At 49.8% G+C, this 13,628-nt stretch overlaps 1 protein-coding gene across 2 annotated transcripts in view; it reads left to right on the forward strand.

Annotated features, from left to right (window-relative positions):
• LOC141152646 (embryonic protein UVS.2-like) overlaps positions 1-13,628 on the forward strand; it is a 95,418-nt gene that overhangs the window by 34,001 nt on the left and 47,789 nt on the right. For both annotated transcript variants that reach the window (XM_073637203.1, XM_073637204.1), the window contains exon 8: positions 7,200-7,425. In XM_073637203.1, the coding sequence (XP_073493304.1) occupies positions 7,200-7,425 (226 nt within the window). The remainder of the gene's footprint in view (positions 1-7,199; positions 7,426-13,628) is intronic.

The raw sequence follows: 13,628 nt of genomic DNA on the forward strand, positions 1-13,628 counted from the left end.
TTAGGCCAAAACTATTGGCTGGGTTAGATGCAGAAAAAAATTATATTCAATTTGCAACCTGATGGACGTCAGTATAGATGGACTAATAGAACAAGTCCCACACACAGCTAGAAGCCCAAATATTTTTTCAGAGGTAGATGCAGAAAAATTTTTTATTCAGTTTGCAACCTGATGGAGGTCTGTATAGATGGATTAATAGAACAAGTCCCACACACAGCTACAAGCCCAATATTTTTTCAGAGGTAGATGCAGAAAAAAAATATATTCAGTTTGCAACCTGATGGAGGTCAGTATAGATGGACTAATAGAACAAGTCCCACACACAGCTAGAAGCCCAAATATTTTTTCAGAGGTACTGTAGATGCAGATAAAAATTATTTTTAATTTGCAACCTGATGGAGGTCAATATAGATGGATTAATAGAACAAGTCCCACACACAGCTAGAAGCCCAATATTTTTTCAGAGGTAGATGCAGAAAAAAATATATTCAGTTTGCAACCTGATGGAGGTCAGTATAGATGGACTAATACAACAAGTCCCACACACAGCTAGAAGCCCAATATTTTTTCAGAGATAGATGCAGAAAAAAATATATTCAGTTTGCAACCTGATGGAGGTCTGTATAGATGGACTAATACAACAAGTCCCACACACAGCTAGAAGCCCAATATTTTTTCAGAGGTAGATGCAGAAAAAAATATATTCAGTTTGCAACCTGATGGAGGTCAGTATAGATGGACTAATACAACAAGTCCCACACACAGCTAGAAGCCCAATATTTTTTCAGAGCTAGATGCAGATAAAAATTATATTCAATTTGCAACCTGATGGAGGTCAGTATAGATGGACTAATAGAACAAGTCCCACACACAGCTAGAAGCCCAAATATTTTTTCAGAGGTACTGTAGATGCAGATAAAAATTATTTTTAATTTGCAACCTGATGGAGGTCAGTATAGATGGACTAATACAACAAGTCCCACACACAGCTAGAAGCCCAATATTTTTTCAGAGGTAGATGAAGAAAAAAATATATTCAGTTTGCAACCTGATGGAGGTCAGTATAGATGGAGTAATATAACAAGTCCCACACACAGCAAGAAGCCCAAATATTTTTTCAAAGGTAGATGCAGATAAAAATTATTTTTAATTTGCAACCTGATGGAGGTCAGTATAGATGGACTAATAGAGACAGTCCCACACACTGCTAGAAGGCCAAATATTTTTTCAGAGCTAGATGCAGATAAAAATTATATTCAATTTGCAACCTGATGGAGGTCAGTATATATGGACTAATAGAGAAAGTCCCACACACTGCTAGAAGGTCAAATATTTTTTCAGAGCTAGATGCAGATAAAAATTATATTCAATTTGCAACCTGATGGAGGTCAGTATAGATGGACTAATAGAACAAGTCCCACACACAGCTAGAAGCCCAAATATTTTTTCAGAGGTACTGTAGATGCAGATAAAAATTATTTTATTTTGCAACCTGATGGAGGTCAGTATAGATGGACTAATAGAGAAAGTCCCACACACTGCTAGAAGGCCAAATATTTTTTCAGAGCTAGATGCAGAAAAAAATTATATTCAGTTTGCAACCTGATGGAGGTCAGTATAGATGGACTAATAGAGAAACTCCCACACACTGCTAGAAGGCCACATATTTTTTCAGAGGTAGATGCAGAAAAAAATATATTCAGTTTGCAACCTGATGGAGGTCTGTATAGATGGATTAATAGAACAAGTCCCACACACAGCTAGAAGCCCAATATTTTTTCAGAGATAGATGCAGAAAAAAATATATTCAGTTTGCAACCGGATGGAGGTCAGTATAGATGGACTAATACAACAAGTCCCACACACAGCTAGAAGCCCAATATTTTTTCAGAGGTAGATGCAGAAAAAAATATATTCAGTTTGCAACCTGATGGGGGTCTGTATATATGGATTAATAGAACAAGTCCCACACACAGCTAGAAGACCAATATTTTTTCAGAGGTAGATGCAGAAAAAAATATATTCAGTTTGCAACCTGATGGAGGTCAGTATAGATGGACTAATACAACAAGTCCCACACACAGCTAGAAGCCCAATATTTTTTCAGAGCTAGATGCAGAAAAAAATTATATTCAATTTGCAACCTGATGGAGGTCAGTATAGATGGACTAATAGAATGATGCTATGCCCAAAAGATTTTACTTCACTAGGTGCTGTAAAAAAATTGGTATTCTATACACAGGTGGTATATCTTGCAACACAGATAGGCTACTCCACTGACTAACACACTCTGCAATAGGCCAAAAAGGATTAGCTTTGCTAGATTCAGCCAAATGCTGTGAAAAAAACTTACACAGCACTGGCACAGACCTGCCTGGCAAAAACTGATAGGAACTGATGTAACCTAGTCCTAAAAAGGACTCCAATTACAATTAGTCTTTTCTCCCACAATCTATCTATTTAAGAGCACAGACCTGCCTGATAAAAGTCGTAGGAAATGCTGTAACCTAGTCCTTAAAAGGACTGCAATCACAACTATTCCCTACTCCCAAGCTATCTGTAGATTTGTGCGAAAATTGGCTTGAAATTAACAAGGTATAGCGCACACAGCAACAGCGGTGCCGTCTAACACGCAGCTGCAGCAGTGAGAAAATGGTGGTGATGGGGAAAATGGCTTGGTCTTATAGGGCAAGTGACGCGCCCCCTGGGCCAGTGTTGTTGGGGATACCCGGAGCCGGATCAGATGGGGGTTGTAGTCTCCGAGTGGCTGTGACCCGGTCCGTGCCCAGGGTGTCAAACTCAGTGTGTGGCAGTCCTTATGATGTTACTAGATGTTCTTTTGTGTCGACTACGCCACCCGTTGATTTGCGGTCAATACGGCCGCCGCTGCAGCAGGGTCCACTGAGGCTGATGATGTGAGTGCAGCTTAGGTAGTATAACCCCCAACGGGAGGGGTATAGCCTCAGGGGGTCAGCCGTGGAGGATGGTGGTTGTGAAGGTGCAGCAAGGAGACTCAGAGGCATAAAATGCAGTTCCAGGGTTTTACTTACTGGTGTTGCTCGGGTCACTGTGTACAGCAGTGACCACCCAAGCCGTGCTGCGTCCACCAGGTCCTGGACTCGGTCAACTCCCAGGCAACTCCGGAGTGTGGTCCTGAGCTCCTTTCTGTCTCTCCCTTCTTCTGGCCGTTCCCACCAGGGATCCACCTAAGTCCGGCTCCCTCGGGCCTCTTGTTGGTCAAGCCTCCTCTGGGCTCCCTGACCCTATTCTTGGTCTGCCTTCCGGGTGGATTTAGTGGGTGATCGTGGCAGATCCTGCCCACGACCTCCGGTTCCTGGCTAAGGTGTGCTGTAGCCTCTGCCAGCTTGGGATCCGGTACCCTGTTGCCGACCCTTCACCCTATTAGCTCTCTTATGGGCTCTTGGGGTCCCCTCTGCGCCTCTGGGTCTCTCTCTCTTCTCCTCGGCTCTGCTTCTCAGGTTACACTCTGACAGACTGACGTCTCACAGACTGACAACTGACTGACTGACTGACCCTGATCTAAGATGGTGCCCACCTTATATACTCCCTCTATGTGTGAGCTCAGGTGACCAGCACCCAATGAGCTCCTAGCTTTACCCAGGCTGCTCCCCCTATCTGCCCCTACACTACTGGGATGTTCCACCCCCCTCCCACTCCAGCCAGGAACAGACACTGTCGTACCTGCACATTTCTCTAGTGGGAGTACCATCGGTCTGTTCCCCGGAAATGGGATGTGTGTAGTGCATGCAGCCTACTAGCTCAGTTCCACACTCCATCCTTACCCAGGAGTGGAATATCACACCTCTGGGTTGAGGTGCAATACCCCTGTAGCAGCCGAATCCTCAGGGTGCTACACAAGGACATGTGACATACACTGCCAATGACACATGCCCTTGCTTGTGTGAAAAAAAGCACTTCGCTCCGTGTGTGCGCTGCTGATAGGCTGACAGATTGCACCTCCCCACTGTAAATGCGGGAAAGAGAAAAAAAAAATGGAGATCTTCATTGTTCCTGCAGAGATCCATCCCCTGCCCCTCCCCCCACCCCGCTGTACACTCAAACTGCGTATTAACATTAATTTTCATCATTACTGAGAAAAAATCCAGTTATGATTTTGGTGCACGAACAGTTATCGAACATAACCTTGAACAGCCGAATTTTTCTCAAATTGTTCGTGTTCACCGAACGGCTCGAACACCGCCCAAAACAGCTCGAATTTGAGATTGGCGAACAGTTCGAGTAGAACAACGCTCATCTCTACTTAAAATACCATTGTTATTGTTGTTTTAAAGTGTTCAAAGCTAACTATTTCACTGTTTTATGGCTCTCTGTTGTACACTGGTTTGTTTATCCTTATCCTGCATAGTAATGCGGGGCTCTGGTCTTGTGCTATTTGGCTAATTACTCAACTGGTGCTGGATGTGAGCAGACATTTTAATTCATATATATATTCAGCTCTGACTCGGGATAGCACGCGTGCTGGGTCACGTGTGCAATAGACTTTAAGTGCTTTTAATAAGCAGTTATACAATGGCAGTTGGACAGGGCAGGAGACAGGTAAGGTGCAAAAGATATTCATACAAACGTGCTGCTTCTTGGTCAGTTGTATTGCATTATGCATTGGCCATAGCAATCTGCTTCTTACTTGTTTTAACCCCTCCCTTCTCCCCTCTCCCATGTTTAACTCTGAGGCTCTACTGACATTTATCACCCACTCCAAACCACCACTTTCACCATACAGCACTCAAAACGTTCATACAAATCATTGCACCACCTGCTCTTTCTCTTTTTTCTCTTTCTCCTAGTCACTGGCGACATCTCCCCCAACCCTGAGCCTCTCTCCACTAGCATAGACTACTCTCCTCTAGCTTCATATAGAAACCTTGCTAATCTTATTAACATTCAGTGCATGCCTTCTCCTATCACTTTCCACTGTGCTCTCTGGAATGCACAGTCTGTGTGTAACAAACTAACTTACATTCACAATTTTTCCTTTCTAATTCCCTTAACCTTCTGGCTATTACAGAACCCTGGATCCACTCCTGCTGCTGCTCTCTCATTTGGTGGGCTGACATTTTTACATACTGCCAGACCTGAGAATAGACAGGGTGGAGGTGTTGGTTTGTTCCTTTCATCACAATGTACTTTCCAGGTCATCCCTCTGGTTCCCTCACTTATGTTTCCTTCCTTTGAAGTCCACACTGTCAGACTCTTTAAACCCTTCTCCTTGTGAGTGGCGGTTGTGTATCACCCTCCAGGCTCCTTTCGCCAGTTCCTGGATAACTTTGCCACCTGGCTTCCTCACTTTCTATCCTGTGACATCCCAACCCTCATCAAGGGAGACTTTTACATTCCCATCGATGACCCCCTCTCCCAAAAGCCATCCCTGGACCATAATTGCACTACTAACTACAGACCCGTCTCTAACCTTCCTTTCATCTTTAAACTCTTGGAACGTTTGGTCCACTCCCGTTTAATCTGCTATGTCTCAGATAACTTTCTCCTCGACCCTCTACAATCTAGTTTCCGCTCTTCACACTCCATTGAAACTGTTCTCACTAAAATCTCTAATGATCTACTAACAGCTAAATCCAAAGGTCACTGCTCTCTTCTGATTCTCCTGGATCTCTGTGCAGCATTTGACACTGTGGATCAACAGCTCCTCCTCAGTATGCTCTGCTCTATAGGCCTCACGGAAACCGTTCTCTCCTGGTTCCCTTCCGACCTCTCTGACCACTCCTTTACTGTATCTTTTGCCGGCTTCTCTTCCTCTCCTCGTCCCCTTACTATTGGGGTTCCGCAGGGCTCAGTCCTAGGCCCCCTCCTCTTCTCTCTATACACTGCCCCTATTGGACAAACAATCAGCAGATTTGGGTTCCAGTATCATCTCTATGCTGACGACACCCAATTTTATACTTCTTCTCCCTGACATCACTCCTACCCTATTACAAAATACCAAGGACTGTCTGTCTGCTGTCTCTAACATCGTGTTCTCCCTCTATCTTAAACTGAATCTCTCCAAAACTGAACTTCTTGTGTTTCTCCCCTCTACTAACCTAACTCTACCTAACATCGAAATTAAATTGGAGGGTTCAACCATAACTCCCAAGCAGCACGCCGGCTGTCTTGGGGTCATATTCGACACTAACTTTTCCTTTACTCCCTATATCTGATCACTCACTCGCTCTTGTCACCTGCATCTTAAAAATATCTTCAGAATCCGACCTTTTCTCACCTTTGAACAGCTAAAACTCTTACTGTCACTAATATTCACTCTCTTCTGAATGCAGCAGCCAGGGTCGTATTTCTGTTCAGCTGCTTCACCGATGCCTCCATCTTGTGCCAGTCATTACACAGGTTGCCCATTCACTACATGGTCCAATATAAACTCATCGCTCTCACCCACAAAGCTCTCCACAGTTCTGCACCACCTTATATTTCCTCTCTCATCTCTGTCTATCGCTCTACACGTGCCCTCCGTTCTACAAATGAGCTAAGACTAACATCCCCCATAATCTGAACCTTTCACCTCCGTTTCCAATACTTCTCTCGTGCTGCGCCAGTTCTCTGGAATGCACTACCCTAAATGATCCGACTGATGCCTTGCCTAGTCCCCACATCTTCAAGCGCGCTTTAAAAACCCATCTCTCTAAACAAGCCTTCCACCTCAACTACTCAATAAACCAACTTTCCCCTGTTCCATCCTTCTAAATATTATTCATCTGTCTTCACACCCTCCATGAACACTATAACTGCACTCAATGCTTGATTATTGCGCTTAAGCATACTGACTGATGACTGGATCATGTAGCTTTATATGAAAACCCCTATTTATTATAATTGCCTGACCTGAAATAACAAGCACTTTTCACCTATTATGCCCCCCTATTCCCTTGTAGAATGTAAGCTTGCAAGCAGGCACCTCACTCCTGATGTAGCTGTTAAACTGTCTCACCTTGTATTGAATTTATTGTTTGTACATGTCCCCGCTTAATTGTAAAGTGCTGCAGAATATGTTGGCGCTATATAAATAAAAATTATTATTATTATTGTTTTTCTTTATTTTATGCTCAAGGCTTAATTATCCATCATTTCTATTGCTCATTGCTCTCTGTGACTTAATTATTAGATGATGTTAATGATTCACTAAACTATACAAATATTTTTTATGGTTTTAGATTTCATTGAACTTTGTTGCCTTTGATGTCCAGTCATCTCCTAATTGCGTATCTGACTACATTAAGATTTATGATGGCCCTACTAAGAGGCATCCCGTATTGATAGACAGAACTTGTGGATCTGGACTGGTGCCTCCAGTTATTGCATCTACCAACCAATTACTGGTTGAGTTCTCCAGTGATAGCAGTATTACCGGGACGGGCTTCAAAGCTTTATACAGCACAGGTACAGTGTTACATTTGATGACTGGTACTATAATTTACACTATCATTTTGTAGTTTTTATTATTTTCTAAACATTGTATTGGTTTTATGTTGTTACAAGAGTATTGGGACAGGTAGGAATTAAAGGAAAGGTAAGGTAGGAAAATATCTTTAGCACAGAAAAGATAAGGATAAGGAGTAAGGGAAAACAACATATTATGTACCAAAATACATAATACCTAAAGAGGTATATAATACTTTTTGTAGAAATAGAAGTATTAGGAAAACTACTACATCACCAAAAGCAGTCCACATAGAAGGGATCCCTAGTGGTTGTGCCGTCTATTCCATTTTCTGCAATACAAATTCTGCAGGATATGTAAGTTTAGAGACAAAGGACAATAAATCATTATTTCTGCTACCTTCCTCGAAGAACTAGCCAAGAGCAAAACTTTTAATGGGAACCTGTCACCAGAAATAACACTGATAACCTACCAATATGGGGTTAATATGCAGGTTAACAGCGTTATTTTGCTGCCCGGCACCTGCATGCAGCCAAATGCAGTGGGGAGAAAATGAACTTTATTCTCCCCTCCAGCATTCAGTTTCAGTCATGTGGTCAGGGGCACCGCTGGTTCAGTCACCTCTCTGAGTATACATAGCGGCCACCATAACCGCGCAACCGGCCCTGACTCAAAGATGAGCCCAAATGCAGAGCGATTGTCAGTCAGGGCCCATGGTGTGGTTACTCAGAGGGGTGACTGAACCCGTGGCGCCCCCGACACATATGCCATATGCAGAGCGATTGTCAGTCAGGGCCCAGGGTGTGGTTATTCAGGAGGTGACTGAACCCCTGTTGCCCCCACCACATATGCCGTATGCAGAGCGATTGTCAGTCAGGGCCCAGGGTGTGGTTACTCAGAGGGGTGACTGAACCCGTGGCGCCCCCGCCACATATGCCGTATGCAGAGCGATTGTCAGTCAGGGCCCAAGGTGTGGTTACTCAGAGGGGTGACTGAACCCCTGGTGCCCCGCCACATATGCTGTATGCAGAGCGATTGTCAGTCAGGGCCCAGGGTGTGGTTATTCAGGAGGTGACTGAACCCGTGGCACCCCTGCCACATATGCCGTATGCAGAGTGATTGTCAGTCAGGGCCCAGGGTGTGGTTACTCAGAGGGGTGACTGAACCCGTGGCGCACCCGCCACATATGCCGTATGCAGAGCGATTGTCAGTCAGAACTCAGGGTGTGGTTACTCAGAGGGGTGACTGAACCCCTGGTGCCCCCGCCACATATGCTGTATGCAGAGCGATTGTCAGTCAGGGCCCAGGGTGTTGTTACTCAGAGGGGTGACTGAACCCCTGGTGCCCCCGCCACATATGCCGTATGCAGAGCGATTGTCAGTCAGGGCCCAGGGTGTGGTTACTCAGAGGGGTGACTGAACCCGTGGCGCCCCCGCCACATATGCCGTATGCAGAGCAATTGTCAGTCATGGCCCAGGGTGTGGTTACTCAGAGGGGTGACTGAACCCCTGGTGCCCCCGCCACATATGCTGTATGCAGAGCGATTGTCAGTCAGGGCCCATGGTGTGGTTACACAGAGGGGTGACTGAACCTGTGATGCCCCCGCCACATATGCCGTATGCAGAGCGATTGTCAGTAAGGACCCAGGGTGTGGTTACTCAGGGGGTGACTCAACCCGTGGTGCCCCTGCCACATATGCCGTATGCAGAGCGATTGTCAGTCAGGGCCCAGGGTGTGGTTACTCAGAGGGGTGACTGAACCCGTGGCGCCCCCGCCACATATGCCGTATGCAGAGCGATTGTCAGTCAGGACCCAGGGTGTGGTTACTCAGAGGGGTGACTGAACCCGTGGCGCCCCCACCACATATGCCGTATGCAGAGCAATTGTCAGTAAGGACTCAGGGTGTGGTTACTCAGAGGGGTGACTAAACCCCTGGTGCCCCGCCACATATGCTGTATGCAGAGCGATTGTCAGTCAGGGCCCAGGGTGTGGTTACTCAGAGTGGTGACTGAACCCCTGGTGCCCCCGCCACATATGCCGTATGCAGAGCGATTGTCAGTCAGGGCCCAGGGCGTGGTTACTCAGAGGGGTGACTGAACCCGTGGCGCCCCCGCCACATATGCCGTATGCAGAGTGATTGTCAGTCAGGGCCCAGGGTGTGGTAACTCAGAGGGGTGACTGAACCCGTGGCGCCCCCGCCACATATGCTGTATGCAGAGCGATTGTCAGTCAGGGCCCAGGGTGTGGTTACTCAGAGCGGTGACTGAACCCGTGGCACCCCCGCCACATATGCGTATGCAGAGCGATTGTCAGTCAGGGCCCAGGGTGTGGTTACTCCGAGGGGTGACTGAACCCGTGGCGCCCCCGCCGCATATGCTGTATGCAGATCGATTGTCAGTCAGGGCCCAGGGTGTGGTTACTCAGAGGGGTGACTGAACCCATGGTGCCCCCGCCACATATGCCGTATGCAGAGCGATTGTCAGTCAGGGCCCAGGGTGTGGTTACTCAGAGGGGTGACTGAACCCCTGGTGCCCCCGCCACATATGCTGTATGCAGAGCGATTGCCAGTCAGGGCCCAGGGTGTGGTTACTCAGAGGGGTCACTGAACCCCTGGTGCCCCGTCACATATGCCGTATGCAGAGCGATTGTCAGTCAGGACCCAGGGTACGGTTACTCAGAGCGGTGACTGAACCCTTGGTGCCCCCGCCACATATGCCGTATGCAGAGCGATTGTCAGTCAGGACCCAGGGTGTGGTTGCTCAGAGCGGTGGCTGAACCCGTGGCGCCCCCGCCACATATGCCTTATGCAGAGCGATTGTCAGTCAGGGCCCAGGGTGTGGTTACTCAGAGGGGTGACTAAACCCGTGGCGCACCCGCCACATATGCCGTATGCAGAGCGATTGTCAGTCAGGACTCAGGGTGTGGTTACTCAGAGGGGTGACTGAACCCCTGGTGCCCCCGCCACATATACTGTATGCAGGGCGATTGTCAGTCAGGGCCCAGGGTGTGGTTACTCAGAGGGGTGACTGAACCCCTGGTGCCCCCGCCACATATGCCGTATGCAGAGTGATTGTCAGTCAGGGCACAGGGTGTGGTTACTCAGAGGGGTGACTGAACCCGTGGCGCCCCCGCCACATATGCCGTATGCAGAGCGATTGTCAGTCAGGACCCAGGGTGTGGTTACTCAGAGGGGTGACTGAACCCGTGGCGCCCCCGCCACATATGCTTTATGCAGAGCGATTGTCAGTCAGGGCCCACGGTGTGGTTACTCAGAGGGGTGACTGAACCCCTGGTGCCCCCGCCACATATGCTTTATGCAGAGCGATTGTCAGTCAGGGCCCACGGTGTGGTTACTCAGAGGGGTGACTGAACCTGTGACGCCCCCGCCACATATGCCGTATGCAGAGCGATTGTCAGTCAGGACCCAGGGTGTGGTTACTCAGGGGGTGACTCAACCCGTGGTGCCCCTGCCACATATGCCGTATGCAGAGCGATTGTCAGTCAGGGCCCAGGGTGTGGTTACTCAGAGGGGTGACTGAACCCGTGGCGCCCCCGCCACATATGCCGTATGCAGAGCGATTGTCAGTCAGGACCCAGGGTGTGGTTACTCAGAGGGGTGACTGAACCCGTGGCGCCCCCACCACATATGCCGTATGCAGAGTGATTGTCAGTCAGGGCCCAGGGTGTGGTAACTCAGAGTGGTGACTGAACCCGTGGCGCCCCCGCCACATATGCTGTATGCAGAGCGATTGTCAGTCAGGGCCCAGGGTGTGGTTACTCAGAGGGGTGACTGAACCCTTGGTGCCCCCGCCACATATGCCGTATGCAGAGCGATTGTCAGTCAGGGCCCAGGGTGTGGTTACTCAGAGGGGTGACTGAACCCCTGGTGCCCCCGCCACATATGCTGTATGCAGAGCGATTGTCAGTCAGGGCCCAGGGTGTGGTTGCTCAGAGCGGTGGCTGAACCCGTGGCGCCCCCGCCACATATGCCGTATGCAGAGTGATTGTCAGTCAGGGCCCAGGGTGTGGTAACTCAGAGGGGTGACTGAACCCGTGGCGCCCCCGCCACATATGCTGTATGCAGAGCGATTGTCAGTCAGGGCCCAGGGTGTGGTTACTCAGAGGGGTGACTGAACCCTTGGTGCCCCCGCCACATATGCCGTATGCAGAGCGATTGTCAGTCAGGGCCCAGGGTGTGGTTACTCAGAGGGGTGACTGAACCCCTGGTGCCCCCGCCACATATGCCGTATGCAGAGCGATTGTCAGTCAGGACCCAGGGTACGGTTACTCAGAGCGGTGACTGAACCCTTGGTGCCCCCGCCACATATGCCGTATGCAGAGCGATTGTCAGTCAGGACCCAGGGTGTGGTTGCTCAGAGCGGTGGCTGAACCCGTGGCACCCCCGCCACATATGCCGTATGCAGAGCGATTGTCAGTCAGGGCCCAGGGTGTGGTTACTCAGAGGGGTGACTAAACCCGTGGCGCACCCGCCACATATGCCGTATGCAGAGCGATTGTCAGTCAGGACTCAGGGTGTGGTTACTCAGAGGGGTGACTGAACCCCTGTTGCCCCCGCCACATATGCTGTATGCAGGGCGATTGTCAGTCAGGGCCCAGGGTGTGGTTACTCAGAGGGGTGACTGAACCCCTGGTGCCCCCGCCACATATGCCGTATGCAGAGCGATTGTCAGTCAGGACCCAGGGTGTGGTTACTCAGAGGGGTGACGGAACCCCTGGTGCCCCCGCCACATATGCCGTATGCAGAGCGATTGTCAGTCAGGACCCAGGGTGTGGTTACTCAGAGGGGTGACTGAACCCGTGGCGCCCCCGCCTCTTATGCCGTATGCAGAGCAATTGTCAGTAAGGACTCAGGGTGTGGTTATTCAGAGGGGTGACTAAACCCCTGGTGCCCCGCCACATATGCTGTATGCACAGCGATTGTCAGTCAGGGCCCAGGGTGTGGTTACTCAGAGGGGTGACTGAACCCCTGGTGCCCCCGCCACATATGCTTTATGCAGAGCGATTGTCAGTCAGGGCCCACGGTGTGGTTACTCAGAGGGGTGACTGAACCTGTGACGCCCCCGCCACATATGCCGTATGCAGAGCGATTGTCAGTCAGGACCCAGGGTGTGGTTACTCAGGGGGTGACTCAACCCGTGGTGCCCCTGCCACATATGCCGTATGCAGAGCGATTGTCAGTCAGTGCCCAGGGTGTGGTTACTCAGAGGGGTGACTGAACCCGTGGCGCCCCCGCCACATATGCCGTATGCAGAGCGATTGTCAGTCAGGACCCAGGGTGTGGTTACTCAGAGGGGTGACTGAACCCGTGGCGCCCCCACCACATATGCCGTATGCAGAGCAATTGTCAGTAAGGACTCAGGTTGTGGTTATTCAGAGGGGTGACTAAACCCCTGGTGCCCCGCCACATATGCTGTATGCAGAGCGATTGTCAGTTAGGGCCCAGGGTGTGGTTACTCAGAGTGGTGACTGAACCCCTGGTGCCCCCGCCACATATGCCGTATGCAGAGCGATTGTCAGTCAGGGCCCAGGGCGTGGTTACTCAGAGGGGTGACTGAAACCGTGGCGCCCCCGCCACATATGCCGTATGCAGAGTGATTGTCAGTCAGGGCCCAGGGTGTGGTAACTCAGAGTGGTGACTGAACCCGTGGCGCCCCCGCCACATATGCTGTATGCAGAGCGATTGTCAGTCAGGGCCCAGGGTGTGGTTACTCAGAGGGGTGACTGAACCCTTGGTGCCCCCGCCACATATGCCGTATGCAGAGCGATTGTCAGTCAGGGCCCAGGGTGTGGTTACTCAGAGGGGTGACTGAACCCCTGGTGCCCCCGCCACATATGCTGTATGCAGAGCGATTGTCAGTCAGGGCCCAGGGTGTGGTTGCTCAGAGCGGTGGCTGAACCCGTGGTGCCCCCGCCACATATGCCGTATGCAGAGTGATTTTCAGTCAGGGCCCAGGGTGTGGTAACTCAGAGTGGTGACTGAGCCCGTGGCGCCCCCGCCACATATGCTGTATGCAGAGCGATTGTCAGTCAGGGCCCAGGGTGTGGTTACTCAGAGGGGTGACTGAACCCTTGGTGCCCCCGCCACATATGCCGTATGCAGAGCGATTGTCAGTCAGGGCCCAGGGTGTGGTTACTCAGAGGGGTGACTGAACCCCTGGTGCCCCCGCCACATATGCCGTAT

Source organism: Phyllobates terribilis, unplaced genomic scaffold, assembly GCF_046119375.1.
Source record: "Phyllobates terribilis strain yellow unplaced genomic scaffold, ASM4611937v1 Scaffold_6__1_contigs__length_29720123, whole genome shotgun sequence".
NCBI classification, from domain to species: domain Eukaryota; kingdom Metazoa; phylum Chordata; class Amphibia; order Anura; family Dendrobatidae; genus Phyllobates; species Phyllobates terribilis.